Source organism: Microcaecilia unicolor, chromosome 10 (genome assembly GCF_901765095.1).
Source record: "Microcaecilia unicolor chromosome 10, aMicUni1.1, whole genome shotgun sequence".
NCBI lineage: Eukaryota > Metazoa > Chordata > Amphibia > Gymnophiona > Siphonopidae > Microcaecilia > Microcaecilia unicolor.
In genome coordinates, this window is record NC_044040.1 from 79,662,545 (window position 1) to 79,681,937 (window position 19,393).

General features: G+C 43.6%; 1 protein-coding gene across 1 annotated transcript in view; it reads left to right on the forward strand.

Moving 5' to 3' along the window:
- MON2 (MON2 homolog, regulator of endosome-to-Golgi trafficking) overlaps positions 1 to 19,393 on the forward strand; it is a 461,654-nt gene that overhangs the window by 363,978 nt on the left and 78,283 nt on the right. The window contains 3 exon segments of the mRNA XM_030215834.1: positions 10,134 to 10,277; positions 10,649 to 10,666; positions 10,963 to 11,091. Coding sequence (XP_030071694.1) covers positions 10,134 to 10,277; positions 10,649 to 10,666; positions 10,963 to 11,091 — 291 coding nt within the window.

Below are 19,393 nucleotides of genomic sequence, written 5' to 3' on the forward strand. Positions count from 1 at the left end.
AATCTATGCACATTGTTATAGAGTACACCTGATCTGCGCCTAATTTAGGTGTCGGGATTTACACCAAGTAAAATGTGGCTTAAATGGATGCGACTAAATCTAGTCGTGTAGTGAGCCACTCGGCGTATTCTATATACCATGTGGAAATTTAAGTCTATTCTATAAGTTTTTTTTCTCCCATTGACAGAGCCGATGCCTATGGTGGTTACTCAGCTGCAACAAATAATGGAGAAGATACATCAATGGATGTTTCAAAATTGTTTATCTTTAAATATGTCTAAAACAGATATTTTGTTGGTGACAACTGACTCCACAGTGTCTTTTCCATCTGAGGTGTTAATCACCAATGTCACTATCCCGGTATCTTCTGTTGTGAAAAATTTGAGAATATTATTTGATACTGCGATGTTGTTCCCAAAGAACTCTTTTTTTTTTTAAGATGCGTTTACTTAGTAAATTACACCTGCTCATTCCACAGAGTGATTTTCAGCAGGTGCTACAATGTTTGAATCTGTCAGGTTTGGATTACTCTAGTATTTGTTATTTTGGACTGCCTGCTGTACATATACAGGCATTGCAGGTGGTGATGAATTCAACAGTTTGTGTACTGTATGAAATGTTGAACTATGATCATATTATCCCATGCTTTCAGAAACTGAATTGGTTATCCATGTAGGATAGAATAACATTCAAGCTGTTGATAATGGTTCATTATTGTGTGCATCATGACTCCTCCCAATACCTATTGGACTGTATTCATGTGTACTGTCTGAAGTGAGCACTTCGGTCAGATCATACTTGTCTTCTGGAGATCCCCCCATTTTTGGTTGTTTCGTTTGGAGGACAAAAGGAGAAGAGCTTTTTCTATAGCAGGCCCGACAGCGTGGAATAAACTTCTTGGACCCCTTAGGGCTCAAAAGAATTCAGGATTGTTTAAGAAACTACTGAAACAGCATCTGCTGTTATAGGTTAAACAATAACTTTGACAGCTGGAGGACACCGCATAGTGCAAGCATGTCTATTTTGAAGTGTTGAGTTTTTTGTGATGTTTTCTTCTTTAATGTATGTTTATCTGTGCACCACTCTGGATATGGGTGGTATATAAATACTAATAAATGAAATTAAATAAAATTTAGGTGTACTTTAGAGAATACGCCTAGGCGTAATTTTTTTCTGCGTAGATTTTTCAGGCACCCTACAGAAACTAGCCTTAAGCGCTGTTCTATAAAGGGAACTCCACTTGGATCACCCTTTATAGCAGTGATTTTCAACCTTTTTCATCTTGTAGCACACTTATAAAGTGAAAAAATTGTCAAGGCACACCATCAGTTTTTTAAGGATATCATTTAATAAACAAGTATTAAGATTTATAGGATCAAATTTTTTATCCACTCTGCAGCAAGGAAAGAAAGGCAGCCTGGCCAACAACTGAACAAAAGTGTAGAAAGTTATCCAAAGCATGGGTCCAGTGGATCCAAAATGACAAGTACAATGAAAAAAAAAATACTACATGAAGCAGCACATCTTAAGGTAGAAATCATGAGATTGGGAAGATCCACCTTTTATGTATTTTTAAAGGAGCACAGATTAATTATATCTATAACACTTATAAAATGTACACAGTGCTATATAGAGACACACAATAAACAGCCTCAACAGGTGGTGGAGATGAAAACGGTAACGGAATTCAAACATGCGTGGGATAAACATAAAGGAATCCTGTTCAGAAGGAATGGATCCTCAGAAGCTTAGCCGAGATTGGGGGCAGAGCTGGTGGGGGAGGCGGGGCTAGTGCTGGGCAAGACTTCTATGGTCTGTGCCCTGAAAATGGCAGATACAAATCAAGGTAAGGTATACAAAAAAGTAGCACATATGAGTTTATCTTGTTGGGCAGACTGGATGGACCGTGCAGGTCTTTTTCTGCCGTCATCTACTATGTTACTATGTTATTCACTGGAGCTTACAATTTAGTCAAGACAGATAACCTAACAAAGAAATATTGTTTTGCGTTATATTAACATCTGAACCATAACTTTAAGAAACAAATTAAACTAAGAACCTCATTAATTATATAATAAAAATTCTTGGAGTCCTTGGCTTGTCTGCCTTCCATTCTCCATACCTAGAACTTGCAGATATCCTCTTCTTTCTTGGCATCAAGGATGTGGTCCAGGTCGACCTGCAGGGAGACCCGGTGATAGCTGTGTTACATTTCCGCCTCTGAAGCTGCATCGCATCTTACTCCCAGCATCTGGTACAGGTTGGCCATGCCAAAACAGCCTTTGCAAAGCTCCAGAAACCAAGCATGGCAGTCGTGGGAGAAGAAGAGTCGCTCACTTGGTCAGATAAAGCTTGTACCTTCCCTATATGTGATCTTCAACAGAAACAAAAGGGAAACCCTTTGGCATAGTTTACCCCACAGCAATCAAACGCTCTTCTGCCAACGTCATGAGGAAGAAAGTAATTCCAATAATGTGAGCAGTGCCACATGCAGCTTTTTGAAAGATACAAATTTTTGTATTTATTATTTATTTCATTGGATTAATTGATTATTTAAAATTAAGCAGTTTATTATTTACAGAATAGTGAGAGAGACTAGAGTTTTCTTCAGCTCTTTCTTGGTTTGCGTAGGCCTGAATTTCTGCAGCTGTGGCAATCTGTTACTCTTTGATGGGAGAAGACAGTTTTGCTGGGCAGCATCAGTTGTCTGATGACCTCTAGTGAACGTGCTGATGTCAGAAAATTTATTTTTTTGAACTTTTGTCAGTGTAGAAAAACTGAACAGCTGAACTTCATACTTATTTTTATAAAGTCAAGAACAGTGCTAAAAAACAATGGGTCAGTAACAGAGAAATTAGCCTTTATCCCTCTCTCTCCCAGCTTTAGAAAACACTTGGCCTTGTGCTCTGGTCAAATATCTTAGCAAATATGTGTCAATAAATATGTGCATTACCTATTACTTAAATGTAAACCCGTGGAAATTTAGGGTACTGCAAGACAAATGATGGTGTACTCTTTCAAAAAGTGCAAGTATGGCTGTGTTGCATTATTGAAGGGCTTGAAGGGATGAGGAGGTAGTATTTGGATGACTTGAAGGGCTCTAGGTAGGTAGGTGGTCACTGAGAGGCTCATGCACTCCCATGAGAACCCCACAAAAACTGTATTCATCCTCAGAGGATCCCTGTGGACCTGGAGGGGATCCCTGTGGGATCCCTGCAGACTCCGTGTGATTCCTGCAAACCCCATTCCCGTGCATCTCTCCACCGTAGCTGGAAAACAGGCAAAGCAGATACGTATATGAAAAAAACAGTATTTAATGGAAATTCGATGAAAATGAAATTAGGGCTTTCTAATTTCATTTTCATCGGATTTCCATTAAATACTGGGGTTTTTTTTTCATATACGTATCTGCTTTGTCTGTTTTCCATCTTGGAGTTTGCAGATCGGTTACCCTGCTGTTCTCTCCACCATAGCACACTAGTTGAAAAACGTTGCTTTATAGAGTAGCACTTAGCGTGGATTTTTCCCATCACCTAAATTTGAGTGCTATTTACTGAATCTGGCCCTATATGCTTAAAATAAAGATATTTAATTTTATGGGCGTTTTTAGATGTGGCAAGAAAATGGTTGTTTGGATGTGTATTAGTGATGGTTAGTATTTGGTAGGTCAGCCTTTACTTTTGCATATGACCTTGCACCGTCCTAGCATTGAATGGACCAACTTTGGAAGATGGTGGCTAGTGATCACTTGATTTCAGGCTGTAGTGAGTTCCGCTATAAGCTTGTTGATGCCAGATGCCCTTGGATATTTCCAGTGCTGTTTCATGTCACAAATTCTTGATTGGAGTCAAGTCTGGTGATTGCCACTTGAGGGTCGAGATTTTCTTGGATTTCTTCCATCTTGAATTTCTTCCAGTCAACAACTGCTTTTGCTTGATGACATGAGAGATTGTCATTCTGGAATATGCAGTCATCTGGGAAAAGTTTCTCTGCTGATGGGATCATGCACTTCTGCAGTATATTGATGTATTCCTTGGCATTTACCATGCCATTGACAATTTGAAGATGTCCTAACCACTTGGTGTCATGCAGCCCCAAGTCATGATCTTCAATGGATGTTTGACAGACACATTCAAACACTCTGGCTTACATTCTTCACCTGGAAATCACCTTACATATGCACAAGCCTGATCTCCAAAATGGCAGAAAATGCATTTGTCACTAAAATGTACTTCCCCACATCTTACAAGTCCACTTTGAATACTACTTTGCTCTCTGAACTCTGTACTTTCTCCATGCCTCTGTCAGCAACAGCTGCTTCTTGATTCGCATTTCAGGCATCTTCTACCCACTGTGGATGAAAAAAGTACCACTCCACAGTTCTCAAACCACTGTTTGAGAAGTGAGGTGAGCATGTAGTCACAATTATGTAACTGTTAATGGCTGAAGGTGGATCCACTTGTGCTTCAGGATCTGATTCTGTTTAACTTTACTTTCCTCATAATCAAAGCAGATGAATCCAGAGACAAATGTGTTATGACCATCTACCAGCATGTGGAAATAGAGGGCAATAATGAACTCTGATGTAGGACAATGAGCAACCTGGTCAGACAATATTTTCCTCTATCTCAGAGGATAGACAGTGTCCCAGCAGCTTCTATATTCATCTGCAGTGGTTCCTGCCCTGGTTTGATGATTCAATTGAGCCCAGGGGTACTTAGGCTTAGCCTGGGGGTACATCTGTTGTACCCTCAGCATAGTGTACACCCGGACGCAACTAGTGTTGAGCCTGGGGGTACTTAAGCCTTTTGTGGTAAGCCCGAGGGTACCAGGTCCCTCTCCCTCCCCCTCCAGCTGCGGGATTCTCCCTGCTTACAGATTTATTTTAAAAAAACAGAATTCAGAGGCTTTAATATTGGAGGGGGATGTGTGTTGCAAAACCCATCAACTTTCCTAAGTCACCATAGCTGTGAGTCTCAGACATAGGATTTCACTGGGGTGAGTATGTTTTAAAAATTTTTACTGCCATCGAATTTTGTTAATGATTTACTTTTACTTTTGTTTTCTATCGACAGGGCTTGTGTTCAGTGGTTCCCATCATGTGCAGGATTTCAGGAGTGTCTGGGAACGGCTGGGGGGTGAGTAGTAAAGCTGCATTCTCTTGCTGTTATGGCAGGCTCCGTTGATTCTCACGTGGATCTTGGCATGGTTCAGTCTCCTCATGTGGCTTTTGTAGAGCCTTCTGCATTTGCAGCCCTTGTGGCCATTTTTGACTCCCATGGGGCAGAAGTTTAATCTTTATCGATTCTTTCTCAGGCTTCCCTCTCAGGGGGTGTTTCAGGGTTTCAATTCTCTACACTCTGCAGATTTGGGTCCTCAGGAGCCCTTCTCTCCTGAGTTTGTGCTCTTTCTTCACCAAGCCGTTTTATTGAAGCAGACTCAGGCTGTAGGTGCCCCCAACCAGGACTCCAGTGTCCCTATGATTCAGTCTGCCAAACGGAGGTATTTGAAATCGCTCGCAGAGATGGCTCCCACTTCTCCTTCCCTGGGACCCTTGGAAGGAGGGATGTCTGCTGCTTCTCTTCAGTCCTTCCTAAGAGGATGGAGGAAGGGGAATTGCCTTTGAATGAGGCTGATGATCCTATTGCTGTCAGGATGTTCCATAAGGAAAACTTCCTGCCTTTATAACTAAGGCATTGGAGATACTGAACATTTCTTCTCCCTCAGCTGATACTCCTATGATGGCTACCACAAAAAGGCCCCTAAAGCCTTTCCAGTTCACAAGGCTAACCAGGAATTGATCTCAGCTCAATGGGTCACCCTAGCCACGAGCTTGAGAGTGGCCAGGACCATGACATGTGTGTATCCCATCTCTCCTAAGGAATTGGAAAAGTTGCAGTTGCCCAAGGTCGATGCCTTCATGGCTGCTTTTACCAAAACAACCACACAGATAGGATGCTGGAGTCTTCTTTAAAACTGTCTTTGCCCTATCTCTGCAAGCTTCAATCTGCAGTTCCTATGCAGCTAGGGTCTCTTTGTCTTGGATTCAAAAGACAGCGGACTCCCTGGTGACTTCAGACTCCCAGGCTGCTCTGGATTTTCCTTTGGTTGAGTCAGGTCTTGCCTTTTTGGCTGATTCATTGTATGACTTGGTCCAGACCTCTACTAAGCAGATGGCCTTGGCAGTCATGGCCAGGTGTTTGTTGTGGCTTTGCCACTGGGCGGCAGATGCCACTTCCAAACATTGCCTGACTAATCAACCTTTTAGGGATAAGCTTCTGCGCTTCTACAACACAGGCCAGAAATGGACCTATTTTATATATTTCCTCTTTGGCCAATGATCAGCAGGGTCCTTCACAGGTCAGGTGATATTGATAGCTGTTGACTGGCCACGCAGGCTGTGATATCTGGATCTAATGCAGCTTCTTGTGGACAAGCCGTTTCAGCTTCCACTGCTTCCATATCTTCTCTTGCAAGGTCCGTCTCAGTTTGGTTTTACGGCTTGACTGTTGAGCGGTCGCAGCTATAGGAAGAAAGGTTATGCGGAAAACGTGATCACCACTTTCTTGTAGGCACAGAAGCACTCCATATCTTTAGCATATGCTCGGATCTGGAGGGGTATTTGAGATCTAGTGTTCAAAGAGGGCACTTTTGCCTTTTAAGTATACTTTGCCTTACATTTTGGCTTTTTTGTTGGATGACTCCAAAAAGGTCTAGCCTACAACTCGTTACAAGTGTCCACTTTGGCCTGCTATCGTGGGCGCCTGGGCCATTCTTCCCTGGCTTCTCATTCAGAGGTAGTCCGTTTTCTTGAAGGGGTCATTCATCTTAAGCCCCCTCTGCATGCAGTGTGCCTCCATGGAATCTTAACCTGGTGTTCAAGACACTGCAGAAGACTACCTTTCAGTGGCGTTCCGACCCTAGCTGACACCCGGGGCGGATCGCCGATGCACCCCCCCCCCCCCGGGTGCAGTGCGCCCCCCCCCCTGGCGAAATGACACCTCTTCCCCCCCCTCCCCGGGTGCACACCGCTTGGGGGGGGGGTGCCGCAGCGCGCGCCTGTTGCCCTGTTTCAGTCCGATTTCGCAATTCGCATGTGTTCACTGCTCCCTCTGTCTGCCCCGGAACAGGAAGTAACCTGTTCCGGGGCAGACTCAGAGGGAGCAGTGAACACATGCGAATTGTGAAATCGGACTGAAACAGGGCAACAGGCGCGCGCCGCGGCACCCCCCCCCAGCGGCGTGCACCCAGGGCGGACCGCCCCCCCCCCCCTTGGTACGCCACTGCTACCTTTGAGCCCTTGAAGAGGACTAAAGTAAAGGACCTCACATTGCAAATGTTGTTTTTTGTGGCCATCCTGCTAGGCGCATTTCAGAGCTTCAGGCCTTTTTCTGTAGGGATCCCTTTCCTTCTCGGAAGCAAGGTTACTATCCGTATGGTGCCCTCCTTTCTTCTGAAGATTGTCTCTGCCTTTCTTATTAATCAGGCTTTGTTCCTTCTGTCCCTCAAAAGGAGGACTGTGTAGTGGATTTTGCTTCCGTACGTCTCCTCGTTCTTCGAGTGCTGAGGCACTAATGAGTTTTGCTATTCATAGAAACATAGTAAATGACGGCAGATAAAGGCCTGTACAGTCCATCTAGTCTGCCCAACAACATAAACTCATTTACATGGTATGTGATAGTTTATATGTATTGTATGTAATGGAGTCAGTGGTTATATGATCCCCTCTGGTAACCACCTAGTCTCAGAGGAGGCTTTAATATGTGGAAATTCTTTCTCTGACCCTTCTACTTACCATAAGAAATATACCATTTGGATAAGCGGGGTAAGAGGGTTTCTGCCTTACACCCACCCCAAGATATAATGGACCAGCCACCCCCAAGATATGGGGTGACAGAGAAGACAGAGAGTATGTTTCTTCGAAGGGAAAAGTCTTTATTCCTTAACAGTTTAGATAATTACAAAGCAATCAGGCAATAACAAATAGCAATTTGTTATGAGAGGGAGAGAGAGACCACTGCTGTAAAAAGTTACTCACTGATAATCATCTCAGCCTCTGTCTAAATACAATACGACAGTGACTTATATACCTTTCTGCACAATGGATTGGGTATCAATTCCCTCCCAAATCATACAGCCTTGCAACTTCAGCTAATTTCTGTCTTACTGCATTGTTTACATAGAATGGAACACACTATCTGAATGTTTATGGAACACAGCATCTTATAACAAGTTCAAGGTTTCTTTTACAGGAGATTGTAGTCACTGTTTTGCTACAGGAATTTCTCCTGGGTCCAGGTCTTATCATTGTTTTGTCTAGTAACCTCAACACATCTTCACTTTCAAACTGTGTATACATTCTTAGTGTCCTTGTAGAGTCAGCGGCACCAACTCTGTCAGGAAGGGGAAGAGTACTCCTTAATTATATCTTGCCTGAAAATTTTATTTCTTGAATCATAGCAGATGAATCCAGAGGTCCACCCTCAATGAGTATTTTATATTGTGTTTCTCAGCTTGTTTCCCTGTTTAGGATTGTTGCTGATGGTTTGCATAAATTTGGGATTTATATTGTGTTTTGGCTCATCTTATTGTGAGGAGGGAGCAGATTCCTGTTGGCACGTTCAGCCTTCTGCTTTGTTATCTAACATATTATCTGACCAGGCTGCTTACCATCCCATATTAGAGTTCATTATGGCCCTCTATTTCTCACTGCTGGTAGATGGTTATAACCCATTTGTCTCTGAATTCGTCTGCTATGATTCAAGGAAAGAAAATTATCAGGTAAGATAGGCAGCGGACAATATGAATGTATATCCAATATACAAAATTAGTTGCATTTGAAAGAAGAGTGAACACTGAAACACATAATATATGATGTTCCCACCATAATATGTTACTTATGTTTGTAACATTTGTACCCCGCGCTTTCCCACTCATGGCAGGCTCAATGCGGCTTACATGGGGCAATGGGAGGGTTAAGTGGCTTGCCCAGAATCACAAGGAGAGCTGCCTATGCCTGAAGTGGGAATCAAACTCATTTCCTCAGTTCCCGAGGTCCAAAGTCCACCACCCTAACCACTATCTACAATTATGTGAAAAATTGCATACTGAAGCTTCAATACAGCATTAAGATCTGCTTATTCTAGACTTTTGCATACCACTGTATTCTGGTAAATAGTCCTTTACCCAGATAATGGGTTTGGAATTTCTCTTCTTATACAAAACAAAAATATTTAAATGTATGATGTCCAAGTATGCATTTTTACAGGGTTGTACTGGGGGGGGGGGGGGCAGTTTAGGATTGGTCATGAGTGTTCAGTTTAATTATCAAAATCTTTAGGGAGTGCCAAGGAGCGTGAAAGTTATTTTAGAAGGCAGCATAAGGCTGAAGATTCACCTAGGGCAGGGGTAGGCAACTCCGGTCCTCGAGAGCCGCAGGCAGGTCAGGTTTTCAGGATATCCACAATGAATATGCAGGAGATAGATTTGCAAGCACTGCCTCCATGGTATGCAAATCTATCTCCAGCATATTCATTGTGGATATCCTGAAGACCTGCCTGCGGCTCTCGAGGACCGGAGTTGCCTACCCCTGACCTAGGGTGCCAAATGCACTTGCAGCAGCCCTATCTCATCCATTCTGTTTCTTTATTTTCAGAGCTCAAGACTATTCACATCCTATTTCCTCTTATTCATTTGAATAAAATTAAAATGATTTTTGTCACATTCTGTTACCTAATCTTCTAAAATTCCAACACTGTCCAACTTACTTTTAAAAACAGTTACATCAAGGTACTTTTTAGTAGACATGTATTCCATTCCAGTCATACTTGTCATGAGCTATAATTTTGGGGATGGCATAAAACTGCAATGTACAACACAAGGGAAAGCAGTTCTGATGTAGAACAGTTGACTTCATGAATCATATCAGAGAACGGACTGGTGGGAAAATGAGGATAGTGAAGTCAAGCACATCTTGCTCATATCCTGGATCTCACCCAAGTGACCAAATTGAAAGTAAAATTTTCAACCACAGTGGAAACATGAAATAACAAACATATTAAAAGCCTTTCATGTATTTGTGTTGTGTCATTTGATATGGATTTTGCTCTAAATTCTGCATTTTGATTTCACAGGCAATCTGTATAGGACATGAAAATATGCAGATAATGTACCCAGCAATCTTTGACCAGCTGTTGGCTTTTGTAGCATTCTCCTGTAAACCTCCTCAGTATGGAAATCTGGAAACAAAGCACATTGCAAATGCAAAGTATAATCAGGTAACATTAGTTAAATGTTTATATGTTCACTACAGTAAATGCCACTTAAGAGATAAATCCCATTATAAGAGTACTTGTTTAACAAAACAACTTTCCATTGATCATTATTCATCCCCGTGGAAGGAATTCCCATGAAGAGAATTCAGTGTTTGAAGATAATTATTTCTGACACAGCATGCTCTTATAACAGGAATGTGCTGTATTTAATTTTGTTATATACACTAATTTCTGTCTTCAGTTGATATAATATATTAACACACATTACTGAACATTGATAAACATTTCAAGTTTTCTATATATTGCAAGGTGATTTTTCAACTCATTAACTTTTCTTATTCTATTTATGCATCAACACAATGGAATCACAATAGATTCAACTATTTGCACCGGTGAGTTAAATTTCCTTAACAATTGCCCTAGCCTTTTAGGCTCACATAAGTGCAAAGGTCTCACTTTATAAGCTGTGTCTTGAGAATTTATATTAGACACTAATATATTTAATATGGTTCCTACCTTTTTGCTTGATTCAGGTTTTTTCCTCTGTCAGATATATTCATGTATGATTATGCATGCAGTAGAATGATAATTTCTCCCAAAAACCTATTAATATGTGCAGTTTTGTTCTTATATAGATTGCTTGTATCTGCATGTTTTGCATTTTTTTAAAAGCTCTTTTTCTTTTCAGGCTGAGTGGGTGGCTCTGAATTATGTACCATTTGCAGAGAGATCTTTAGAAGTTCTTGTGGACCTGTACCAAAAAACTGCTTGCCATAAAGCTGTAGTGAATGAGAAAGTACTTCAGAGCATTATTAAGGTAAAAAGGTTTTCCAGATACATGTTTTTCACTTGTTTATGCCATTGTTTCTTGTGGAGTAGAGATATATAAGTATTTGAGCATATTTAAATGAGATAGTACCAGTGGCATAGCTGAAGTGTTGCTGCCTGCCCTGCTGTATCTTCCTCTCACGTCCGGCACGCTCCTTTCAGTGAAACTGAGCATGCTCAATTTCACTAAAAGGAGCGTGCATGATGTGAGGGGAAGACAGAGCAGAGCAGACAACATGATGGTGCTGGAGAATGGCATTGGACAACGCTTCAGCTGGCAGGGGTTGGTCCCCCGCCAGCCAAGCTATTTGCTGCGGCCAGGCGGGGGGCCTCGTCAGGGTGGCAGACCAAAATGTGCCCCCCCACCTCTGTCTCTGGCCCCCTCCCACTGCAAGGTCTGGCTAGGCCCCTGGATAGTACGCAATCAGTTTTGATTTTTTTACTTCAAAATCATACAAACATTGCACTGTAAGTGTGGAGAGGCATTTTCAAAATAACTTTCAAGTCAGAATAGGGATGTCCATCTCGTATGTATTTTCAAACAGGAAATACGTGAGATGGATGTCCATGTGCTGAAGATGTCCAGCATGAGTAGCCATTTTACAAACTGGAATATCCAAATTATGAAGGGGGGAAGATAAGGGATATGGACATCTGAATTGCAGCATTCTTAAAAAAGTGGCCATACAGACATCCATGCAGAGCTGAGGGGCAACCTATTGATTAGTGCAATGAAGTGTAAACCAAGGTACCCAGATTCAAATCCCACTTTAACTCCTTTTTTTTTTTTGTGTGTAATTGTGAGCCCTCCAGGAACAGAAAAAAAACCTACTGTACCTGAATGAACACCACTTCAATAGCTTTCAGGCTTGCAGGTGGCTTATATATTTAGGTACAGTACTCATTTTTCTGTTCCTGGAAGGCACACAATTTAAAAAAATAAAAAAACAGTTGAAGTGGGATTTTAACCTAGGTCCCTTGGTTTACAGTCTACTGCACTAACCACTAGGTTTACTCCTCAAATCTGCATTTTGCTCTGTTCAGAATTCCCATTATACCTGAAACTGTCACTGAGGGCCAGATGCACTAATCCTAACGAGCCAGCAATGTGATTTTTAAACTAGTTCTAGCCGGTTTAGCAAGCAAGTAGTAAAATGAGACATGCACAAAAGAGTTCTCCGAGCCATTTTCCTGTCACGGTAGCATCTAGCGAAAACGGAATGCAAAGCTATTATAATGAGCTAATTACTATTATAATATGCATGCAAGGCGATGCACTGCCATTTCCAACCCCATGCACAAAAGCAGTCCCTACCTTTACCGTGGAAATTTTAACGGGAGATCTGGAGCTGTCAGTTCTTCATTGTCACAAGTAGGAGAAGGAGAGAAACAAGGCAGGAAAGATGGAGCACAAAAAAAAGTACACCGGCTTACACGCAGCTTCTTTGCATGTATGATAGCCGTGCCATGATTCTTTTTTCACATGACATTTTACTGGCAAGAAATGGGGAGGTGGGGGGGGGGGGCATTACCAAAAATGTAAGGAAGACAAGGGTCAAACAGCCTCTGCTGGGAAACTGCATCCCCCATGCTAGAAGCACAACAGAGAGGGGCTAAACCAATTGGACAGTGTCAGCCTGGGATGTCCCGCCCACTCACTACTGGAGGGGGACACCAGGAAGTTCAGATCCAATCAGCTCACAGCTCTAGAGCTATGTCATCAGGGAAGCCCTGCAGGGAGGAGGAGTTGGGACAGCCATTGAGAGTCCATCTTCAGGGACATGGGCATGCCAGGATGTTAGCCAACCAATAGAAGGAAGCAGCAGGAATAACTGGGGCTGCAACCAAGCCCTGATGCTGATTCCTCAGATCCCAGAGCTGCGAGCAGCAGAGAGCATATTCTAGGGTTTTCCCACTTTTTTCCAGCAGCGGGGAAGCAGGAAGCCCCAACACAGGTCTGTCCATCCAAAGAAAAAAGCGCATTTGTGCTTGCAAAAAAAAAAAAAAAGGGGGGCTACATCTACTGCTTGTCTGCGTATATGAGAGCCATCTGTAGCATGTGCAGAGCAGCCATGTATAGTGATTGACTGATCTGCACATGCTCAGCTCACTGGTTTCCCCCATATCGCATCCAAATGTGCTGGGTCACAAAAGCAACGAGCAGCTCATTTGCATGCGATTCTCTTTGTGAATCCCTCTGTGTTTCTAAATTGGTAAATTTTTACCAATTTGGAAATGCAGACGGATTCTTAATGGGACTCTGAGCCAATCACAGCGCATTTAGCTCAGCTAAACGCGTTGTGATTGGCTCAGAGACTTCCAGGTCTCTCAGCTGAGTGTAGCACTGCTAAAAAAGACGTTTTTATTATTGCGGGGGGGGGGGGGGGGGGGGGGGGAATGGCGGCCAAAATGGATGATTTTTTTGGATGGGCGTCCTCAACTGCACTGTCCTCTGGATCGAGCCGCATCGGAGGGGGTGAGCAGGGCGGCATCTTCAAGGGAGGGGGGGGGGGGATGCTCATAGTGCAGCGGATTTTTGATCCTGGGGAACTGGGTTTGATTCCCACTGTAGCTTCTTGTGACTCTGGGCAAGTCACTTAACCTTCCATTGCCCCAGGTACAAATAAGTATCTGTATATAGTATGTAAATCACTTTGAATGTAATTGCAAAAAACACAGAAAGGCGGTATATCAAGTCCCATTCCCTTTCCCTTCCTTCTGAAGTTCATAAGATGTAACATGTATATGCAATTTATGCAAGTGTGCTTGGAAATTCTTTAGTCAAGCCTATGGCACCCAAAACAATGGGAAATATTTCTGTGTCTTTCTGCCACATCTTCTTCGTTTCAGACTGGATTTCTTGGTGCTCAGTCAGAATGGGGATGTTTGACACAATGCAAGTACTACAATGAGCATTAGCAGTAAATTTGAGAGACTGAGGTTCATTACTGTCAAGATATGCAAAAAAATGTTTTGGAGACATCGTCCCCAGTCACAACATGTGAACAGAGAATTATACAGACTATGGTGCTTATTTTTGAAGATATCCAAAATTTTATTCAAGTATCAACATCCTTAGCTAATTTTATACTGATCTGATGAAGAGGCTATGGTTCTTAGTTTAGTTTAATTACTTATATTCCTCTTTTACCCAAGGTAGAGTACAAAATAACATACACAATCAAAGATTATACAACAAAAACAAACCAATAAAGGTATCAAGCAGCACAGGTCATCAGTGCAAAATCACTTGGCTACTGTCACCACCCCCCCCCCCCCCCACCTCAGTCCTAGGGCAGTACATAGGCCAGGTGAAACAGATACATTTTCAATATTTTTTTTTAAGGAAACAGTGTCCTGTTGTTTAACCATCAAAGGTAACTGGTCCCCAACAGGATAGTGCAGTAACTGAAAGATATTTGGTGTAATGACTTTCCACAGCGCTTCCTGATCAAACCCTCTGTATTGGAGCCTGAGGAATTCTTTGTGGGTCCCTTCAAGACTTTGTGGAGCCGCTTTTCCATTTCAATCTAGTCTTCCTGTCTGCTTTCTATCCACTACAGACTCTTCCAGTATGTGCTTATTCTCTTTTTCCTTCTTACCTATTATTTTCCTGGATCTCTCTCTTTATTACTTCAGGGCCTGACTTTCATCATTCTCCCACAAGACTTTCCAGGTATTATCCCTGCATTTCTTCTTTCCTAAGATTCCACCTCCCCCACTTTTTGTCAGTCCTGTAAATGTTTTTAGTCTATGCTTCCTGTTTGAGGCTGAATTTTCAGCCTATTTGATGAGATCTGAAGCTTGGTTCCTCCTCACAAGGCTCCCTTTCTGTAGCCAGTATGGCCTTTCTTTAATTTATATAATTTTATTTTCTTCCCTGCTACCTCCACCCCCTCCTTGTGGAGGCTTTTTTCTGTTCCCTTGTTTCATGCTGAATGTGGTGAATATATACTACTTTCTCCGAGGACAAGCAGGCCTATTTATTTCCACAAGTGGGTAACGCAGGCTGTGTTGCCTGGTCTGGCTCTTATGACAAGCATAAGAAGGGCTTTGTGGGGCGAGAGACATTCTCCACCGCACATGCACAAGTGCCTTCCCGCCCGCCACGCAAACACGGTCACCTCTGTTGCTTTTTTACTGCAGTGAGGAGAGGGTGTACTTTTTTCACCGTCTCCACACTTGCTTGATCCAAGAGCTTCTTTTGTGCCTCTGGCATATTTTTCTTTGCCTTTTTGGTGTTCCTTCTGTTCGTGGATCTTTGTTTTAACTTTTTCCTTAATTTTCTTAGGTTGTTTTTTTTTGCCAAATTTGAAGTTTCCTTAATTTTTCTTCATCACAAGGCCACTTTTGGGCCTTGACCTCTGCCGGGTTCACTCGCTATTTATTCTCTGGTGTCTCTTCCCTTTTTCTGGCACAATCGCTTCTTTTAATTTAGCCGACAAAGTTTTCCTGTCCATGTTCACTAAAGTTTCCAGTGGCTTCAAGCACTGTACCTGGTGCAGTTGGACGATCTCTGGAATAGATACCCATTGTTGGTGTCTCTAGTGTTTAGGGCCTAAACACAGCCCTGCAAACTGCATCCTTTGTCTTCGCATAAAGAAAAGGACCCAACTTTCCAGAGAGGCTCAGCGCAGAAACTTGTTTGGAGCCAAGTCCGGAACCTCAGCGTTGATATCGGCATCCAGGTCAGAGGCATCGGCGTCAGAAGTATTCGTAAGCATGACTGCTGCTAGACCAAAGCGCCTGCCTCAGGGGTCACAAATAACTTTCTCTGAAAAGAAGCTGATTGGCTTGGATAAATCCTTTTTGTATGCACGTGATCATATAACAGTGTAATCCACGGAGAGAACAAAAAAACAGCAAACCGATCAGCAAACAACACCTTGTCACCATGTTGGGTCCTTGATATGAATATTCTGAATAAACTGCTCTTGATATTATCTCCCTATTGGTTTGTACATTTCTCAGCCTCTACGTTTGCTGGTTTGTTTTTGTCTAATATGGTAATATCAATTTTTCAAATGTAATGTAACTGGGCACTCTTTTCTGATGGTCCTAAAGAAGTACTTTCTGTTAAAAATCAGGAGAAAGGTGCTAAGATTGGAGAGTGGATAGGGGATGTGCGCCTAAATTGGGTGCCGGGAATTACACCTGGTTTCAGCAGGTGTAATTCCTTGGTGCTGAAATCGGCACTCATTGCTGAAGGGTGCTTATCTTTGATTGCCCATTTTTTTTTTACGCCAATTTTTGAGCACCATTTACTGAATCTGTCCCAATGTGCATTAGGGAACATGTCTGTGCGGAAACTGCAGTGGGAATGCTGGTCATGCCACCAACAGTTACTGCAGGACTTTGCACAAAAGGCGTTTTGCTTTTGGCTGTTTGCACATGTTCATGCAAGAACCTAGCACTGTTTAGTAAACATGCCCCATAGCTTGCTTCCAGTAGGCCACTATCATACATCTAGCTGCCACCGTGCAGAAACTTACAAATTTGTTCTCCCACCTACCCAACTGACATATTTAATAGACATGTTTAACACTTCAGCCAAAATTTCTGACTTTCTAAGCATTCCTGCCAGATATAGTAGAAACAACCCTCCTTTCCATATCCCTTCCAACATAAGCCTCCCCCTCTACTGTAACACTTTTTAATATTTAATGGAGTAATATAGGTTCTATATAACACCTTGTCGTCATTCTCTTATAAGAGTGCTGAAGCATTCATTTGTATCACCCACTTGTAGATTTTTGTCTGTTCTTTGCTAAATTTTTCTCCTGCCCCCTAATGGCTATCGTCCCCTCTTTTCAAGTCATGAGTATAGCATACATGTTTGACAACAACCCTCTCCTCCTTTCTCCTTTGAACCTGGACACAAATTCCTTGAATGTCATTGTATTTGCTTCAACATCAATCACTTTCGGGAGATAAAACTTGCTTATAATAGCATGTACCCCTATCATCTCCTGTTCCAGCATTTATATTACTCTGTTTTTGCTATTCTTTTATCACCCTGACCTGTTTCGGTCTATAATATTTCACTATATTTGGATCCGCAATTCCTGTTTATCCTCTGCTTCTCTACATTACCTCTCTCGCTATGTTGGGTGGCCTCTCTTGCCAGACATAGCCAAAAATCTTCCTCTATAGCTGCAGCAACACCCCTTCTAATATACTTATTGATACTGTTAAAAACAAAGGGATCAATACTTAAGGCAATTTAACCAGACAGGAGAGGCTCTGCCTGGATAAATCACACTAGCCAGGCCACGTGTCACGTCTGTGGTCATGACCACCCTCAGACCTACCTTATTTCTGGGGGTCAGCATCAGTGCTGGCTTCTGTCTGTTTCTGTGTTAGTCTTGTCTCTGTCTCTGTCTCTGTGTGCTGATTGCTTCACTAGACCTCACCTGTGTGGGCTATGCTTCTCTGAGGAGCCAGCATCTAAGATGGCTCCCGCTTGTTTTGTGCCAGCTTCCAAGATGGCTCCTGCCTGTTCTTCCTATGTGTTCCAAGCCTCTCCTTGGTGTGAGTGTGTTCCCTGCTCCTGTCCTGTAGTAGGTGACATCATCAGTGAGAGCCTTCATAAGGAAGTGCTGTGCTTGCATTCAGGGCCTTTGCATAGTAAGTAAGAGTGTTATGCCAAAAGGTCGTGAGGTTAGTGAGTGCACTGTTGCGCTGCTACTTAGCCTTTCTCTGGGGCTCTTGCCCATCTGCTATTTGTGTCTGTGGACTGCCAGTCCTTCTGTGTGGGCGCTGCCCTTCTGCTTTTTGTCTGTGGACTGCTAGTCCTTCCATGTGGGCTTTTGCCCTTCTCTTTTGTGTCTGTGGACTGCTAGTCCTTCCTTTGCCTTGCTCTGCGTTTGGAGTCTGAAGCTTCAGCCATTTTCTCTCTGTCTGTGTTTGGAGCTGCTAAAGCTTCAGCCCTGACTCTGTTATCCCTGGTTTATTCCTCTGCCTGCTGCCTGACCAAAGACTCCGTTAGCTCCTGGTTTATTCCTCTGCCTGCTGCCTGTCCAAAGACTCTGTTTGCTCCTGGTTTTTTCCTCTGCCCGCTGCCTGCCCAAAGACTCTGCTCCTGGTTTATTCTATTGTCCGCTGCCTGCCCAAAGACTCTGTTTGCTCTTGGTTTATTCTATTATCTGCTGCCTGCCCAAAGACTCTGGGGCAGATGCACTAAAGCTAAATGAGCCTTTAATGACTCTCCAACGAGGAAAATTTGATCCGTTGCATGCATCAAAGGGCTTTTACCGAGGAAGCCAGCAGCTAACGAAAACGGAATGGAGATGAGCAATTAGTGTGAAAACCCCATTGAAACGACATGCACTAACCTTTTCCGATTGCCTTTACGCAGGAAAAAGGCAGGAAAACTAACGACAGGTCTGGACCACTCGTTAGGACAGCTCTGTGCCAGGAAAAATCATTAAGAGAAAAAATAAACAAACTTTGAGCCAATCCCAGCGCATTAGCAGAGCTAAAAGCGCTGTGATTGGTCCAAAGGACGTCAGAAAAACATAAATAAATAAAAATAAAAAAAAAGGGTCGGGAGGGGGCAAGGGCGCTCATCAGGAGCATCCTGTACGGACGGCCTTGCCCCCCCCCCCCGCTGCTCCCCACTTTCCGCCGCTCCCCCCACCACGAAAAAGCAAAATTCAAGCAGCCCTGCTCCCCACTTTCCGCCGCTCCCCCCACCCCGAAAAAGCAAAATTCGAGCAGCCCCTGCCCCCCTCCCTTCCTCACTACTCTCTCACCTCAGCTCCGCCTCCCGACATCCTCCGTCCTGTGCCCCGCCCCCTTTTGGGGTCGTCGCCGCCATTCCCCTCCTCCATCGGGCCCCCCTCCCTCTTACCGGGCCCGTGCAGCGCCTCTCTCCTCTGTCCGAAGGCGCTGCACGGGCAAGAAGAAAGCCTGATGCCTGCCTTCGCCCAGCTTCGATGGCGCGTCTTTCTCCTGCTGGGCCCACCCCTGTCTGACGTCGGTAACCTACGTAGGTTACTGACGTCAGACAGGGGCGGGCCCAGCAGGAGAAAGACGCGCCATCGAAGCTGGGCGAAGGCAGGCATCAGGCTTTCTTCTTGCCCGTGCAGCGCCTTCGGACAGAGGAGAGAGGCGCTGCACGGGCCCGGTAAGAGGGAGGGGGGCCCGATGGAGGAGGGGAATGGCGGCGACGACCCCAAAAGGGGGCGGGGCACAGGACGGAGGATGTCGGGAGGCGGAGCTGAGGTGAGAGAGTAGTGAGGAAGGGTGGGGGGCAGGGGCTGCTCGAATTTTGCTTTTTCGGGGTGGGG